The sequence below is a fragment of the Ambystoma mexicanum genome, chromosome 4q (genome assembly GCF_040938575.1).
Source record: "Ambystoma mexicanum isolate Mex_15411 chromosome 4q, UKY_AmexF1_1, whole genome shotgun sequence".
NCBI lineage: Eukaryota > Metazoa > Chordata > Amphibia > Caudata > Ambystomatidae > Ambystoma > Ambystoma mexicanum.
Genome location: NC_090928.1, coordinates 885,382,743 through 885,402,054, shown reverse-complemented (window position 1 = coordinate 885,402,054; position 19,312 = coordinate 885,382,743). Strand labels below are relative to the sequence as shown.

The 19,312-nt window shown below is 46.2% G+C and overlaps 1 protein-coding gene across 1 annotated transcript in view; it reads left to right on the top strand.

Annotated features, from left to right (window-relative positions):
- Positions 1-19,312, top strand: part of CAMKMT (calmodulin-lysine N-methyltransferase) — a 580,736-nt gene that overhangs the window by 447,383 nt on the left and 114,041 nt on the right. The window contains exon 6 of the mRNA XM_069608450.1: positions 8,178-8,252. Coding sequence (XP_069464551.1) covers positions 8,178-8,252 — 75 coding nt within the window. The remainder of the gene's footprint in view (positions 1-8,177; positions 8,253-19,312) is intronic.

Sequence of the window (19,312 nt, the reverse complement as noted above, 5' to 3'; positions counted from 1 at the left end):
TAATCCCCTGCTCCCTCGACCACCCAAACTCACTCGCACCATAACCCCCTCTGAACACACCCCCAAGCTCACTGCACATAATGTCATATATATGTACAGATCCCTCCTAGCAGTCTGAATACTTTTGTTCTTAAGTTGTGCATGGTCGGTTTTGTTCCCACCCATATCACTATCAGATCATGTGCCAATTAGCCACTGCTTGAAAACCTAAGACACCAGCCTGTAGGACTGCCCAGTCTACTGTGCAATACTCTGTAAGAGTTTATTTTGAAACGGCATGCCCTCAATAAATACAAATACAAATACAAATTGCATGTCTGTTGGGGACAACTGAAATGAGAGGCAGTGCCGGGGCTACTGATAGTGGAGGTGCCTAGTGCTTCTTGAGATTCTGAGGGTAGCCAGGCAACTAGTCAGCGCAGCAGAACAGTGGTCAGCGAGGGAGAGGGAGAGAGACAACAGAAGTGAAAAGGAAGGTCTTGAGCTGCTTCTGGAACCTCAGATGGTTCAGCGTAAGTTTGAGAAGGGCAGGGAGGTCATTCCAGATGGAGGTACCTGCAGAGGAGAGAGATCTACCACCCATTCTCTGCCTGCAGAAGCATATGACCCTCAGAGAGTTGGAGGTGGTTGAGCGAAGGGTTTGAGAAGGAAGGTGTTTAGGAAGAGAGAGTTGGATGTAGTGTGGGCCCCGGCATCAGAATGCCTTGTGGACGATACAGAGGGTCTTGAACTTGATCCTTGCAGCACCAAGAGCCAATGGGGAGATTTCAGAGCTGGGGAGATATGATCCCTGGGCTTGAGGCCAAGGGCAAGTCTTGCAGCCCTGTTCTGGATTAGTTCCAGAGGGCGGAGAGTAGAGGAAGGCAGATTGAGAAAGAGGCTGTTGCAGTAGTCTAGCCTAGATAGAACCAGGGCTCTGGAGACTGTGAGCTTCTGGGGGAAAGTAAGAAAAGTAAGAATGCCTCTGAGGAGGTGGAGCTGATAGTGGGACTTCTTAGCAAGGTCCGTAATTTGTGAAGCGAAGAAGAGACTGGAGTGGAAGATGGCACCAAGGTTTTTTGCCTCACAGGAAGACGCAGGAAGAGGGCACAAGAAGTGCGGCCAGGCTGAAAGAGATAGGGTTCCCAATGAGAAGGATGTAAGTCTTACTGGGATTAAGGCACAGATTGTCGGAGGTGCACCACTCCTGAGTCGCGGATAGACAGTCAGGAATGAGTGAGAGAGGAGGCTGAGTGTAGCCTGAAGGAGAGCTGAGTGTTATCTGCGTAGCACTGAAAGTTAGAGAAGGTAGAGATGAGGTGGAGACAACCAACAGTTTCAGTGTGGAGGGTAAGCTGACATATGGCCAGCTTTTCTAGACGTTTGCCCAGGAAAGGAGTGCTAGAAATCGGGCAGTAGTTTACTGGACAGGAAGGATCGGCGGAAGGTTTTTTCAGGAGAGGGTGCACAAGGGAGTGCTTTGGGGGGAGGGGAAAGTTCCAGTAGCAAATTAGTGATTGTAGAAATCGCCCAAGGCTGGAGCTTGGGTGATGATGTGGTCCTTGAGGAGCAGGGGAGCACCTGCTTGGACAACACTTTCATAGATCAGACTTTTCTAGAAACACCGTCAGGTGTGATCAGAGGGAAAGAGGAGAAAGAAGGAGGAGAGGGAGAGGCGGCCAGAAGGGGGCCAGGGAGGGAGAGGAGAGAGATGACAGTATGTCCTGAGTTTTAGTGGTGAAGTGAGAAGACAGAGGCGTGCAGAGGGCCTGGGAGGGAATAGGAGAGGTGTAGACTGCAGTAGGATTGGCCAGCTCCTTGCAGATTTGGCAGAGTTTGGGCATGTTGTTAGAGGCTGCAGAGACGTGGCTTGGATGTGGGCTCTCTTCTTGGACAGGACAGAGATTCTGTTTTGCCTATGGAGCAGGCGGCAGGCCAGTTTGTCAGAGGATATGCCCGTGCTCTCCTCTTCGTCTCAGCCACCCTGCACTTGTGTTTCATGGTGGCAAGATCAGAGTCATGCCAAGGGTTGCAGTTGGTGGTAGGATTCAGGCGTATTCTCATGACCGGGGCAAGGACGTCCAGAGTGTTAGAGATAGAAATATGCAGGTTGGAGAGGGCTGTGTCAGAGTGTGAGTCAGCCGTAGGTGGAGGAGGAGGAGAGAAAGTACCAGCAAAGGCCTCCACTGACACACACGCTTCATGGGCCAGATGACCGAGAAGGTAGGTGGCAGTGCTTGGGTTGGTTTCACTTGGGGGACAGAGAGCTTCAGGTGGGAGGAGAGCACAAAGTGGTCAGTTCAAGAGAAAGAGGAGTGGTGAGAGGATTAGGGTGGGGGATGTCTGATGAGATGAGAACATCCAAGGTGTGCCCGACAGAGTGTGTCGGGCCAGGGGGGAGAAGAGTAAGCAAGAGAGTGTCGCAGAGATTGCAGAAGAGCCATGAGGAGGGATTAGAAGCATCCAGGTCGATGTTGAGGTCTCCGAGGAGAAGTTGAGATGTAGAGGTAAGGAGAGAAGAGGAGAGGTCAGCCCACTCTGAGAGGAAGAAGGCGACCAGGCCAGTTGACCTATAAATCGTGGCTAGAGTCAGAGAGAGGCCAGGAGAGATGGAAAGCCAGGCATTCAAAGGAGGAGGAGGCCTGCTTAGGAATGACAGAAGTAGGGATCCACTTCAGAAAGATCAGAGCTACTCCACTCCGGGGTGGTTGTTTCTGGGTTTGGAGAGGATATTTAGCCATCAGGGAGGAGAGTGTTGAAACTCGTAACCGAGCTGGGCGTGAACCGTGTCTCGGTGAGAGTGAGGACATCCATCTCCAATTCTTCAAAGCGGTGGTAGATGTCAGAGGTGTGTTTTACAGCAGAGCGAGAGTTGAAAGTTGAGAGTAGCGACATGGAGCAGGTTGCCACATTTGAAATACTTCTGTGGAGGGGTACAAGCTTGAGGTATGCCCTGCCGAAGTGGAAGAGGGGCCCGAAAGAGGGCAGAGGAGGAAGCAGGAGAAAGAAGGAAGTTGATAAGACGCGTTTGACAACTATCGTAAAGGAGGTGATTGGGCTGAGGACCCTGGATCAAGACAGTACCATTCAGATATAAATTAATGATGCTCTTAGAGGAGTGAAAGGAGGCCAAAAGGTCCTCCCACTGAGTGCCACCATTAATGGGAGAGGAGGAAAAAGGAGAGAGAACAGAAACCATATGAGGGGTCCATAGGTCTGGAGTGGGAATGACAAAGAAGGTGACAGTAAGAGTCTGTCTCTAGGAAACACTGATATGGGTATCAACAATAGGGAAGCCTGGGTTTGAGGCCAGAATGTCCATCTTGAACTACTTATTTCCAGTCTTAGTGAGAGGGACAGGATAGGAGAAGTAGTAGCAGTTGCAGAAGATAGGGGAAACGGAAAGCGACATAGAGGGTGCGAGTAGGCAGAAGAGGAGGACAGAGTGAAGAGAGATGAGGAATGCACAGCCATCGCCGCACAGGATGTGCAGGGGGGGTCACACATAAGGGAACACATAGACGGGCAGGTAGGTATACAGTATGCAGGAACTCCCAACAGGGAGAGGGCAGGGGAGTTGGAGTCAAATTTTGAACAAGCAGGGTTTTGGGCAGAGATTAAATGAGAAGAAAAATACCCTAATCATCTCCATAGAGACCTTTTAGAGGAGAACCAAAACTCCTGTGCACAACAAAAGCAAAAACTGATGTCTGTGTTTCACATTCAATGGTCAGATGAGATTATTGTTTTACTGGTGTTACTGGTTAGAAACTCTTGTTTTACCAACTTACAACCTGTAAAAATGCCAATAACACAGGTCCCACCGGAGAGTGAAAGTTAACATATAATGGCAGCTGTTATGCTGGATGGGATCCGCTGATAGGAACATGACAGGCAGCCCCAAAGGAGTCTCTGTAGGAGGCAGATGTGTGTCACAATAAATGTTGGTTTTAGCCCCATCTGTAGTATAGGATTGCGTTAATTTGATCACACAGGCACATCTGATTAATTCAAATGATCACAATACAGTAAAGATATTCTCTTAAAGCTACTTTTATTCGAGGAATGTGACTTACTGTACTCATTTTGCACAATAGTCATCATTCCGATTAACAATCTTTGTTATATTCTTAATCACCCTTAGCCACAGATATGCCAATTGTTTACCCCATTGGCCAGAGTTTGTGTGAGGGGCATGGGTGTAGCATCCCCTATTCGTGTTGAGATTTCCCAATCAGTGTGTTGCTGAATAATACCTGTCATGGTGCATCAGCAACAGGCCAGGCCATGATTGCTCTGGATGTTCTGATGCCCCAATGCAACCCTGCATCACTCCCTAAATGGCGTGTTATCAAAGAGATAGATGGGAATGTGCCGCCTGTGCCATAACCTCAGGCTACCAGGTTTAAAGGATGGCACAGGTAGGGTGGGTCTTCACTTTGTGGAGGGAAGGGTGAACTGTAACAATGGCTGCCACATACATGACACACTGCACAGAAGGCTGAGGGGATAGGTCAGCAGTAAGAAATGATGACCTGCAAACACCTCTAGCAGAGTTAGATACTCAGCTGAGGTGTACCCAAATGTTCGTACTTCTGCAGGTGGTAAAACGAGTACCAGTTTCAATAGGTATTAACAAATGTGCATACATACATACCGTACTTAGAAGTCTGCACCAAGATATGAAGCTCTATACTAATTAAGGGCCATAGAGGGCCAAACAGATTGGTCTTAAATACCTTACATTTGGATGGGAAGGACTCTTAAGAAAGCATCACTGAAAAGTGGCAATACATGTTATGTCCTACCTCTCAATTACTGGCAGCCTTTAAAGCCTTGAGTATCTACATTAAATCTCTATTTTTAAAAGATGGTTAAATAATTCACAAACATGAGAAAGTTGTAACTTACTTTCATAGGGTTACTGTGATCAGGTTTCGAGTGTCTGCTCCTCTCCAGCGCGGGGACTAGGCCAGGCCACATGTTAGCTGCACAAGGGCACCCGAGACCTCCCCAGATTCCTGAAGGCTTTTCACTACTACTATGCCACCATCCGTCTTCTGCAGACCTGCCTAAACTTCCATTACTCTGCAAACTACTGGGAATCCGCGTGAAAAGAAGCAGCGCCTCTAGATTTAAAAGGAAATAATGATTACAAATGATTTTCCCATAAATCTAGTGCTGACCGTAACATTCTAATATCACTTTGAGAACTGATCAAATACCAGTTGCTTAAAACGTGTTTCCACTTCTATTTAGTAAATTCTTTCAAAGTGTGCATCACATTAAGCACTCGAAATAAGCCTACAAATCACCAGTATATATGACCCGACTACATTTAACTGGCACTTTGTCTTTCAGTTCAATTATTAACACATTACTGGGTTACATAAGTGAAAGTTTGATGCAACACGCGAGGACAGGTTCTGGGAGGGGATTCCTTCCAATGTTTTTCACATAGTGTTTGGCGAGAGGGTGTTCCAGTATATTAGTTCATTGTGTGTACATTTCATCAATTCCCTGAACCAGTTGCAAAATGATGCGGGTGGGTACTGCATCGGGGCACACGCAGCTGATTTCTTGGCTTTGCCCAGACCTGTGAATTTCCTGATGGGTTCTTCTATGTTTTCTATGTGTAGTGTGGGATCACAAAGAGCAATGGCTTCTGTGAGCCTGGAGATGGCTACTTCCCAATATCTTGAGACTTCAAGACAAAGCCATGCCATGTGGATGTGAGGGTTCTGGTTCCTGGTGCTGGCAGGCAAGCACCAGGAGCACACAGCGCTATTTTAAGGGACTATAGTAGTCATTGTGGATGACCTTCAGGTGTATCACCTTGTGGCCCTGGTTCATGGATATCCTTCCCAAAGTATTTCGATAGATGCCTCTAGTGCTTAAATTGCAAATAAATAAGTGGCAGGTCCAAAATATTTTCTGGTACAAAAGGGCAGCAGCGTAGCACCCACTGCTGCCCCCAACACTGTCAGCATATTTGAAGAGGCAGCTGCAACTCTCTCTGGCTCATTGTGGTGGTGTGAGCATATTATGTATTTACCTCAATGTATTCAAGTTTATATTATTCATGATTAAGCGTGAACCGAATGTTATTAAGGAATTTCCGTACATGGTAATAATCAGTTGCATCTTTAGAGAAACTGACAAACAACGGTAGTAAATAAACGTGTTCTGTTAGCGGTAACAGTTCCTATAAACATGTTTTGCTCAAATGCCACTTTTAAAACCTGGTTGTTTATCTTGTTGCCAAGCATGTGCAAAGTTAATATCAACATGCTATTATGCCTCCTAGGAGACATGGAACCTACGAAGGTTCCACCACAATGTGTATATAAGTAACCAAGCTGTACATCCAGCAGATTCATCTTTGACAGGAGGGCCTTCATTTTATGGAAATAAAGAATTATAGGAAACGTACCTACTTGCCTGGACATCCTGCACTTCAGTGCACTACCTATAGCAGATGTACGATTTACAAATCGCAGTCAAAACATTCAGCAATAAACCTCAACGGGTGGGGGGGGGGTTTAATGCGTTGGGTAATGCGAGTTACATGCTCAAATGAAGCAAGGGCCTTCATGTTAGCCTGGGCATTACCAGACCCAGTAATGCCCCAACCCAGAGGTGTTTATTGCCAGGTGTATCCCGGAATGATCGGACTGTGCAGCACTGATCGCAGTCATGTGCCAGTGTGTGTTTAAGACTAAGGGCCTCATCACGAGTTGGGCTGTAGCCCTTAAATGTGGCGGTAACGGTATTACCACTACAATTAAGGGCTGGCCCTATCACGAGTTGGGTGCTAAATGGACAGTTTTACCTCCAGCTTTTTTCTGGAGGTGAAAATCCCATTTAACGCCCTGTTTTTGGCTGCGATACCGCCGGCTGTATTAGCGCACAGTATTAGCGTTGAAAATGCCCCATTGGATCCAATGGACCCAATGGGGAATGAGGATTTACCGCTAACTCCCAACACGTGATCTGGCGGTAATACTGCTGGACCAGTGAGTCCTAAGGCTATTACAGTCAGGCGGTATTACAGCCGGGATACAGCCCAACTCGTGATGAGGCCCTAAGTGAGGTGGCTGTGTGGCATGGGCCTGAACCCTATGCTTGCTGCATACCAGACAAAAAAAGGTGAATTGCCCAATTTAGCAGGGCACTGCATGTACCCAATCAGTTCCGCTGTCAGCAGCAGCGCAGCAAAGCCAGTGTCATACTGACACTGATGCAAATACATGCACGTGCCCATCTCCCCACAGAGCTAGTGGTCTGCACTGAGTACCCGCACTACCAGGCTGCTGCTTGGAACCTACGGCCTAGCCACCCAACCTTCTGCAGTAGTGCTGACAGTTATTACCGTAGCAGAGGTGAGCCAATGTCATTTAGGCTGACTAGAGCCGAGTGCAGGCATGGCCAGCATGAGGGTCCACTGCTTTCACCTTCTGGCTCATTGTTATTCATGAAACTATATAACTAGCACAGCGGCGTAGGCATGGCTCACACTGTTGCTTGTTGTGTGACGAAGAATTACTGTCAGATACAAAAATAAAGTTGCCAAAACACTACCTCAAAATTGAACTGAGTCCGAGACAGTACGTGCCGAGACTCAGCAATAAATCCTGAGGCTCAGCCCTAGCAAACACCCCCACACAAATTAAGCACTGGATACCTCCCACCTATTCTGCACTGTTTTTGCACTTCCAGCTCTCTGGGCCAACCAGTTTTGCCCAGTAGTATTCCAAGCTGTTTTCTTGAAAGCTAAAGCATCTTTGACCATGGAAATTATTCACCATCTTCCCTATGCCGCTTAGATCTTGCAGTGATTGTGGTGGAACTGGCAATTTCCTGTTACAAAGTGTGCTTTTTTTCTATGGGATATGTGCAGCATTTTAGAAAAGTGCTCCAGAAGCCGTCAACTGGACCGTGTTGCGTTCTCCAGAATTTAAAGGCACATTTTGCTTGAAACATTTAAAGAACTGATTTACGTAAATGGTTTTGTGTCCGGCCAGCATTCTTTCGCTTACAGGTTCAGAGAGAAGTGTTGGAGAGCATTTACACACATATCCTGCATTTTGCTGCATTTATAGCTAACGTTTAAATCATTCTGTACCACAAAAAATATTGTTAATGGTTTAAACTCCAAGGATGAAAAAAATAACACTTTTTTGGCTCTTTTTTTGTAGCGTTTTACGATGGGATAATGAGACAGATGTCTCTCAACTGGAAGGACATTTTGACATTGTTATGTGTGCTGACTGGTAAGTACATCAAAATCATACAACTCCTGTTAGGAAAAATAGCTTTGCTCGGGTAATTGTGCTGTGCGCTCACTGATGGCTAAGCAAAGCCAACCAGTGAAGCACAAAGCCACCTTAACCCCAACAAATTAATATTCATCTCGGTGTGGCAGTTATAAGGTAGTCTTCTATCAGACAGTAACTTCTACCACATTATTTCCCAAAGATTGATTTTGAGAAGCATTTCCATTTTCTGAAATTGCCTCTGTTTCATGCTTGACGTATCAGTAAATGGACGACTTAGGCAAATTGCAAATAATTATGGCTCAGGGAGGGACAGTCTGGAGGAAAGAGTTTATCAACACAAACAGCTCAATTAGCTTATTTCTTATCAAAGATCTTACTATTGGTATGAGAAATGTTTACCTTTATCTGTGCGAAAATACATGTGCGCGTGTTTTCTTATGGGTAGATGCCTGTATGTGTGTGTATGTTTTTGCTCGTTATTGGTTTTCTTGTCTATGCATAAGATCTCTCTGACATTAAAGGTTAGGGCGTAAAGTAAAATTGCTTGCCAATTAAACAGTAAGTGTAATGAGTACAGTATGTGCTAATGTTATATCTTCACATGGTTCCGTAGAGGGATAGCCATTTTGTTTTCCAAGTGACGCCCCGTAGGGCCGGCCATGTTGCTTTTTTGACACCTCTGTCAAAATGAGTTAACTCTTTCCTGAACATGCAAACCAATTGTAGAGTAGCGCAATGCTTGAATGTATAACTCATGCTGCAGATATATTATGGAATTAGATGGCTTTCATCGAATGCACGTCCGGTTTTCTCTGTTTCTGTTGTCTTATTAGAAGCCTAAAGTGTTGGTGAACTGTTTTTAATTTAGAGCATTTGGCATTGTTAAAATCACATTGCAATAACTGGTGACTTTTCCAAATGAGGCGGTCTTATCACTCGCCTGTTTAATTGAACCATCAGTGGTCGTCACTGTCCAGAATGGGCCTTCCATTAGCGGGCCGCTCTGTGACAAGCCGTTCAGATCCCAATATTGCGCGATGCCCTCTTCGGTAAGTGTCCTGAAGCAGAGTTTTCTATTTGAAGGCCAAAGTTCCAGGAATGGTCCCAAAATGGTTTCCTCAGGTAAGTGCCCAAGTCAGGGAAAGGAGCTGCAGCCTGATACAGAATATGAGCTGGACAGAAAAGGCTGTGATGCCTTCAGCCGCAATCGCAGAGCGTTCCTCTCAGCCTCCAAACAGTGGGCACATTCATCGCGTGGGTAGGAAGGCGAACAACACCAAGTTAGCATGGATTGAAAGAGTTAAGCCCCCAAATGAAAGCCAGTGTTTGTGCTAGAAACCTAAAATCATGACCACATTCATTTCCCTTTAAACTACCATTTTGTTTCAATATTTTTGTGATGACTATCTAAGCGGAGTTCCAAGAAATGTGTTCCTGTCTGAAAGCAGCATTCACAGTATGAAGCCTTTGACCTCCACAGTATGAAGCCCTTGACCAAACAATTCTCCCATTCCAGAAGGAGGACCCGTTTCGGCTGCATCCCTCCCGTGAATATTCTCTTCCAACTGGGCCACAATGAGGGAAAAGGCGTCCCTGTGTTTGCAGTCCTACTGCCGCTGCCGTGTGTGCATGAGGGCGCTGTGGGAGTACTGATGGAAGAGGCAGTTTCAGTTTTCTAGTCCATGTATCACTTGCTTTTATGAACTGGACGTGGTGGAAGACAGCCAGGGCCCCTTGCCATGTGTCCCGCGAGCCGCAAAGCTATCGCTGGTGCTATTCTGTTCACAGGTGAATTTGCACCTGTATGTGATAAACGTCATGGGAAATGGATTTCTTCATTAACGCATGGGCCCGGTTGTCTTTGTAACTGCCGCATTCCAGCATTAAGCTTTCCTCTCCTATGCGTGTGGAAATTCATGTGCAGTATAGGGTGAAAGGAGGGTGAACGGCCTTTGTGCAACTGGAATGAAATGTTGCATTCAAAGATATTCAAATTCCTCGTCTGCTAAATGTTGTATTGGCTGCAGACACTGCTAATTTCTAGAACACAAATCATTAAAATGTGAAATGTGTATTTACAGTCTGACGCGTGCAATTATTGCACGATTTAGAATATTAGATAATGAACTCACTGGATAGTTGAATAACCCCAAAATTAGAAGAAATGGTTCTATTGTTTTCTGAAACAAAATACCCTTTAATTTTCCTGCTCGCCTAACACATTGCACTGAAGTACTGCCCCGTTAATCTTGCCCAGGGTTCCTGTTTCAGAGCCTCGAATGGGGTTAGTAAATTTGAGCAGAATATTTTGCCCTGTGTTTCTTTTTTCTTCTGCTGACTTTTCAGGATGGCAACAGGGCCTTGAGGCTTGGGCATTTCATTTCAGGGAAGTTCTTTGTTCCAAAAAGAGCAGACCTGGGGTTCGATCTAATCGCTGATAATGTTGCGCCGAGAGGCATCATCTGATTAAAATAAGGAGCTAAGCAACACCATATGATTTCAGCGAGTAATTTAGTAAATGCCTTCCTCACCAAATATTAGAATGGATCCCGCGCGTCTCATTGCAGAGATGAAGTTAATGCCGGGCCGGATTAGAGCAGATTAGGTTAGGAAGTCAGATCAGAGGCTGGCGGACACGAGCAGGAGGGCAGCGGGCTTCTTGGAGGCTTAGGCTGGGCTCACATATGGATGTTCTCCAGATTATGTGGGTGAAGCGAGGTCCTGCCAAGGGATTTGCAGTTACGATGGTCCCCGCGCAAACATCAAAACAACCTGGCTCGGCCTCCTCTTGTATTGTAGACAGCCACACCAGGCCGTCACGTCGGATGGCGGACGTGGCATTTGCGTCTGCACTGTGGCGCCGTTTATTCTTCATAAAATGGGGTTTTGTTTTTGCTCTCTGAGGCTCTTCAGCGTGATAGTAACTAACTAAAGGTATTTGGTCTCTGTTTTTCTTGGACCATAATTTGTTTTGGAAGCCACGAACATGAACATATCATTTCATGGTAATATTCGATGAATATGCTATTTTTTGATTATTGAGTGTCACAATAATGTGTGTGCACTCATTGTAATGCCAATATACGGGTCTTTGTCTACACTCCCACACACACACACGTTACTAGCCGCCCCAAAAGTGTTTTTTTCAGTAGGGGGGTGTAATGTAACCATAACTCCAGTGTCGCTATTGTTGACTCTGGTATATCTGTTGTATACACACACACCGTGTGAACCTAGAAAACACTACTACTGTGTGCTGTATTCAAAGGCATTTTTTGCTGTGTGTGGCCGAAGCGCCATGTCTAATCCCAAACAAGGAAATCTCTCCTTAAACTCATTTTTGAGATTCAGTGTGATAGTTCGCTGCCTCCTAGCGCTTGTATTACGTGGTCCAGAAATTCCCCAAATGCCAATTTAAGATAATTGATCCATTCTCGCCAATGAGATTGTTTCCACGGATTTCTTCCCGTTGAATAATCCCTATCCATGTGAACAATCCTAGTCCTTTTCAAATAGGTTAAAAATGGCCCCATTATCGTGGTTCTTCTCGGTAGAGCTCTAAAAGGCCTTTCAGCACCGCACGAAACCACAAGCGGAAGGCATGTACTCTTATGTTTACTGAGAGGTCATCCCTTTTTAGGCACCTGAAGTTTGCAGAGTGAAACAGAGGTACCACACATTTAGTTGTGTCCGTTTAAAAAACATGCATCTCAAATGTTTTCAAATGTTTTTAACAATCACATGGAGGTTTTGTTCTATTTGGGGCTATTCAGTGTAATGAATCCCTCCGTCCCTGGACAGAGGGCTGTAACAAGAGTTATCAGCCCATAACTGAGTTATGGGACTGACGTGAAGCAAAGGAAGCATAGCAAAGGTAAGATAGGAGAACACATGCCCTCTCCCCATGGCTATAATGGCATTATTGTATTGCCAAATCCCAAAAACTGAGAAAACAGCTGCTGTTGCTCAGAACCTTGCAGTGAGCATAGCCCTGGTGGCATGTGGGTTAAGGAAGTAACTGACGCGGAATGTTGGGTGAGAAACATCAAGCTTTGTAACAGTGGTTAAGGCCCCCTGCAGACTTATTGTTAACAATGGCCATGCCCACATCCAATGTGAAGCTTTATAGAAACGATCTTCAGTACCGGAGGTTGTAGGCCCGATAACTGGGGTAAAGGCCAGAGCATAGCAAGGGCTTTTAATGAGGTTTATTGGCTCATAACAACAGGTGTGCCTTGGAGAAAGGGTCTATAGAGCTATTATAACCTGTGTCAGTCTTAAAAGTATAATATGTATAAAGTTATCAATCCCACAGCAAACTGCTCAGGCAGATTAAGTACATGGGCAATGCAGGGAGTTCGCATCAGGTACACCCAAGCTCCTGGTAGCCTTGGAATGTAGTGTTGTCAAGGGTTTTGACCCATGTTGAATCAATAGACTGGGTAGATGTGGGGATGAGCTGTCGCCGTCCATTATTCTATCCCAGAACAAACTAAATCAATAGACTGGGTGGATGTGGGGATGAGCTGTCGCCGCCCACATTCACGCCAGAATCCAGGAGAACTGTGCAGTTTGCGCACACCAAAATGGTCACCTAATGTGCCACCCACCAGTGCAAAGAAAGGTGGTTCTGTTCAAAATCCGTTTTTTTTTTATGACAAAAAGTTGCTAAAACCATGGGCACAAGACCACTCTAAAGATACAACCTTCTTGTGGGGGGTTCCACATCACCACTCTACTGTAAGGATGCCATCAAAACAATGTTAAGCAAGGGTCCTATACTATCAAGCAAAATACCACTCTATTGAAATGCAGTAATTCAAGACAGATCCCAAAAATGGGTGCAGTACCAGCTTTGTCCACAAACCGGCGCTAGCGGTCTAAACTCTGACAGGGAAACTGTATTTAGGAGTTGCAAGAGGGGCAGGGACTTCAAAGCCTGTTGGTTAATTAAAAATCTTAGCCACCTGCTGTTCCCAGAGGCCAAGAGGCTGGGAAACCTTAACACCCCAGAGACTCACAACAGGAGGCAGGATATCACATGGCCCTTCTGAGTGAGAGGGAGGGGGTTTCCCCTTCAGCCTGGAGGAGAGAGACTATAGCCCCTTTCAGTTGAATGGGGTATGTTAATTTTGAATGTTGACTGTAAACAGAGAGCTGCCTGTGAGCAGAGACATGTGATCCCTGACCCACCCAGCTTCAAGGGGCGGGCCAGACTTGAGTGTGGATTCCTATTGCAGCAAATATATATTACAACCAAATGACAGGAATGTACAACTTTGAGATTCTTAGTATGAAAAATGCCCTCACGATTTGAGTCCAAACTCCAATTTCTACGGTGTTCTAGGACCAAACCCCACTATTTATTGATATTACAGACACCGGGTTTATGCTAGAAACCTAGTAAATAGCTGGAATGTGTGTAGAAGGAGGGTGTACATTGGTGTAATTTTTTATACAGATTTAACATTGGTAAACCAATTAAAAACAAAATTAAGTTGTCATTTTTTAATGCAAGCCCCCAGGAAGATCAGAGTCGGACAAGCATGGACCATAAGGAATCTGTAATATGTACCTGTAATTTCAACAAATTGTGTATCTAGGAAATATGTATTTGGGTCAGAACTAGATTTGTGTGCAATTTGACAAGGGGAGGTTCCTCTGACCATAAAACCTACAGCATCACTCTGACACTCCATTTCTTCCCCCCAATCAAGGGAGAGAGGAAAGCTTGGCCAATGATAAGTGAGAGGGGCAGGCTTAGCTAGGCCCAGGCACACACCCATTTTCAAAACACATAAAAGGAACATTGAAACCCAGGTAGAGAGATTCACTTTCCACTTTCTTGCGGGACACTTTGCCGGGAGACTTCAAACTTCACATCGAGAGATCCAGACTTCAAATCCATCAATCTCCAGAAATTAACTCCAGAATTTGTAGCAGAGAGGTCTGAATCCACAAGTTGAATCCTCTTCAGCAGGCCTCAAAACCAACCAAACTATTCAACAGCCGGGCGAGCTGTTTGAATTCTTTGCCAAGAACTTTTGCAAGAACCTGTAGCAGTATCCAGAAAGCAGTGCTGTATCCGGAACCAGAGAGAACCAGAGACCAGACGCTGTGAGCAGAACCGCCAGAAGTCTCGTCCAACCTGTTGACGAGATCCGTGACGAGGCCCGTTCCTGTCCAAAATCTAGTGTGAGTGTGCCAAAACCAATCTCTTAGTGTAAAATAATCTAATTTAAACTATTTTAACCTATTTAGAACTACCTCATAGGAATCGTGTGTGTCATTCTGTCCTTTTTAAAGCTGAAAACTGTCATCTGCCATTTTGAACGTTTAAATTTCAAATCCGAAAAACTACCTTCACAAAATCGTTCCTATCTCTGGAACAGTTTGTCCTAGGAATGAAATTTAATGGTCACTTTAAAGCTTAGAATCTAAGCTTTCCAACGAACCTAGAACCTACTCCTTATAGTGCCTCCATAATTACGCTCGACGCGCGCGACTAATTTGCCGCGATTTGACAATTGCAATCATTCCAGCCACGTGTGAAAATATTTGCCTTTGCTTCCATCCTTGAAATTCGTTTTTAACCTGCTAATTACTCATAGAGCATTGCTAAAGTGAGCCTGAACTAATACCAACTAGCTATCACTCACCCTGAACCTCTACAGGGGATTAAAATCAATTTTAGCATCATTTCACTTCATTTCCACCACATTCAAAGCATTTTGGGCCTGTGTTTTAAAATCATACCTGTTTTTCTCTAAGCTTGCTAGGGGGGGACTGAATTTTGTATTGTATTTGATTGCATTCCTGAGAACTGTATGCTCTCCATATATTGCATAAAGGGGGGGGGGAGTGAATTGTCAAGGAAAAGTGATTACATTGTCTTTTGTTGAAGCCATACCCAGTTATTTTCTGTACTGCATTTCATTCATCATTGCATTGTCCTTGAAGCCATAAAGGCATTCTCTACCACCTTATTTTTCTTTTCCTATTCATAAGTAACCAAGAACTGTGCTACTGTAGGATGCCTATGGCTGATTACTGCTCATATTCACAAGTGTGATATCCATTATCAATTTATTTATAGAAGTGTGATATATATATATATATAGTTTAATTTTTCAAATAAACCTTTTTAATTTGCAAAACAAATCTACTTCTTGGCTCAGTGGGGTCAGGGGGATTCTAAGAGAGGGGTGTTATACAAGGGTTCATCATCCAGATTATAACTTGCCATAAAAATATATAAATAAGTGCTTCCCTTGGGCATCCCAGACAAGGCACTGATTTAGTGGGATTGCTTGATTGGAGTCACTTACAAAGTGGGGGCTCGGAGCCGGGATATTCTGGGTTAGATTTACCACTTGTGCAGCTTAATACAGTGTGCCAACTGACCGGATACACATATCTGGTTAGATCACCACGCTGTTTTACACTGTGAAAGCAGCCCTCAAAGGAACGCTCTAAGGAAACGGTCTGTTTTGCAAAATAAAATACAAACTTCGGTAAGTCAGGAAGGAACTCAAATCTCCAGAGTGACGACACTGCTAGACATCAAAATAGCCAGAGAGCACTTCTTACATAAGCTATTTGTGAGAGGTGAGTGGACTCATCAGGACCAAACGGTCTGGTTGCAGGCAATCGCGCAACAGGTCACTGAACAGGGTCAGATATATGGAGAGATCATGGTCCATTATATGTGGTCCTGAGTGAATTATATATGGCCCCTAAAGCCAAAGATGAACACAATATGATTGTCAGGATAGCGGCATATTTGTATCTATATATGGGAGCCATGCAGGATAAATGTGCTGAAGGCCAAGATCAGGCAAATAGGCGACAGATTGCGTTAGAGAAGGCCCAATCTGATCTGGACTCTTCTGAGCAGAGGCTGCTCAGGAGCCAGGAGTCAGAAAATGACAGCAGACAGTACATCACTAAAATAAAGGAGGATATGGATATGCTGCAACAGGAAAAGGCTGACCAGGATACCAGATTTCTGGCCTTGCAAAAGGAGTACCAAGAAGGTTTGGACTCCCTACTGCAGAGCCAGAAAAAGCTGGAGCAACAAATGGACTTCAACAGGGCATGCACAGAGCAGGTAGCCACCCTGCAAATTTGATTAGACAGAGAGAAAGAGGAAAGCAATAAATTGATTCTGAAAGACCTGGATACCCAGGCAGAGATTGATCAGGAGCGCCAGAAAGCTAGTGCCTTCCAAAGGCAAAGGGACGACCTGGCGGCACAGATGCAGACTCTTAGTCAGGAAAGGGACACCTTAGGCCAGGAAGTCTGCCATTTAAAAAGAAAAACTGCAGAAAATCATTTGGCCCTCCAGGGGCTGGGTGACCTCCAAAAAGAGCATCAGAACTTGTTAGAGCACACCAGGAGGGTGGAAGAGGCTCTGGCAAGAAAGGAGCAGGCCAGTAGGGATGGGACTCAGGAGGTAACCCTCCTGCAGCAAAGACTGGCCCAGTACTCCAGGACCAATCAGGAGGCACAGAGAGAGAATGAGGCTCTCTGCCAGCACAATGATAGGCTCCAGCAACAGGTAGCGATGCAGGAGAGACTGATAGTCTAGTAAGGCCTTAACTGAGGAACTGAAGGCGCAGGCTCTTGCATTGCAACAGGGAGCAGGGGCTGACAGAGATGAAGTTCGCTGGGAAAGGGAAACGCCTGAGCATAACCCCAGGAGCCCTAGTCCGGGGGCCTTCATCTCTCTCAGTCCCTGGACTCTGCCACCCCCATGTCCCCTGGCACACATGAGCACAGGGCCACAGGGATGGCAGATTACTATCCAGCCAAAAGTATGGGGCTCATAGGTCAGTACTACCCAGGAATGGAGGGGCGGGCATCCGGGTATGGGCACCCAAGCACTGTGCAATTTAGTGGGGAACCCCAGGAGAGTAGGCCCATTAAGGGCATCCTGAAAACCTCCGCCCAGTTAGGTCAGTGGGGGGGTACCCATCAAATCCTGGCAGCAAGGAGGGATCTGAAGACTCCTCTGAGCGTTACAGGACACAGGAGACCAGGTCCCCACATTCTGCCAGCCATTACCAGGCTCACAGAATCCGGGAAAACCTGGAAGATCAGACGGGCACCTCTGGGAGCAGTGCTTCGGAGTCAGAGGATGAATGGACATGGGTTACCCAAACCAAAAAGGCCAATAAGGCAAAAAGGGCCTTGCTTAAGGACCCATTGAAACAAATAAAGGCAATAAGGAGTGTCATCACGCCTTATCATAAGAACGTCAAGTATTCTGTTTGGGAACACTTGGAGCTCTATGAGCAAATGATGGAGACTTTCCATTTGAAGGACAGCAGTAGCTGCATCCAGTACGTCAAATGGACATTCTCCCCAGAATACTCCAGTTTCTTTGCAAGGCTGGAGGACCAAAACCATTCAAGATGGTCCGCATATAGGGCGGCCATCTTAAAACATTTTTCTGTTCATAGAAATCCTCAAGAGGCTCGCAAGGCAGCCTACAATTTGCAATGTGGGGAGGATCAGGCCCCACAAGAATTTGTGCAAGAATTGAAGCGTGCCTTTGCGCAGACCACCAGAAGGGTGCGCACGGACAGCAGAGAATTTGTCAATACTTTTTTCCATGCCTTGCCCAAATACATCATGACCCCGCTAGTGAGAGATTTTCACGAGAAGAGGTCACTAGACTAGGTCATTGAACAGGCTAGCCGGATCTATGAGGTGCAGAAGCCCATAGAAAATAAAAGTAACGCGCAGAAAAACCCCAAAACCAACAGCACCCCTGCTGCTGCCAAGGTGGCGGAGGTAAAGGTTGCCCCCGTTTTAGATTTGGAGATGGGGGGCCTAAAAACCTGCCTGCACCAAATAATTCACAGCCCAGAAGGCCCTCGGGCCAGTCACAGACAGGGAGTCGAGGAGGTAGTCCCACAAATGGGGTCCCCCGCTCCCCTGATTATGTAAGTCCCGGCTACAAGGGAAACCGACCCATCCTGGGTTATGTGTGGACTTCTCCAGCCCAAGGGGGGGGGATCCAGCCAAGCACCTGACCCAGGGAACTTCCCTCCTAACTTCCCCCAGGGGGCAGAAATTCACCAAATCCTGGGCAGACACTTTTCCCCAGGTATCCACCCATTTTCCTACCCCCCAAACCATCCATCCTTCTTTCTCCAATTCCTTGAGCCCAGACAACCTAATCCGGGAGAGGGGAGGCCAAGGGTGGAGTGGTACCCAAATCTTCCCAATCCGGAGTATTACCAGAGAAGGGATAGCTACCCTTCCCGGGATCAGCCCAGGGGAGAAAATAGAGCCCCGTATCAGCCTGAGCGGGTTTCACAACTTGAGCGCCAGGTCCAAAATATGGCACGAGATCTGGGTCACATACTGAGCGCTCAACAGAACCCTCAGATGAGCCTGCCACCGCAGAATGCCCCAAACTCTGGGCCTGGTGCTCCAGAACAATAGCTGGGGCAGCAACCCGATAACCCACCGGTTCCCAGGGAGGAGGCACAAGGGGAAGAGGGGTGTAAAGCCTGGGAGGAAGCTTCCTTCCCAACTTGTAAACAGCCCCTGGAAAACCAGGAACTGGAAACAAAATCTCCTGCCCCTGAAAGCCTGCCTTCTAAGGAGCAGAGGGGGGGGTAGGAGAAACAAAGGACCCAAACAGACCCACTTTGTGGAGGAGGTACAGGTCTTCCAATTTGAGGGAGAGGGATCCTCAGAAGATCCTGGGAAAAGGATCTTCTCCTTCAGAGATGGGGAAACTCCTCCCAAGGAAAAATGGGTCCCAAGAGATTCCAATCCAGACTGGGTAGATGTGGGGATTGAGCTGTCGCCGCCCATCATCCTATCCCAGAACCAACAATACCAAAAACCCCTGGTTCAAACCCATCCTGGTGACTGCCTCCAAAAAGGCAGGGGCGGCCCAGAACGGGAACCAGGGGAACCTAAAACGAATCAACAGACTGGGTAGATGTGGGGATTGAGCTGTCGCCGCCCATCATTCTATCCCAGAACCAAAATACCAAAATCCCATGGGTCAAACCCATCCTGATGACTGCCTC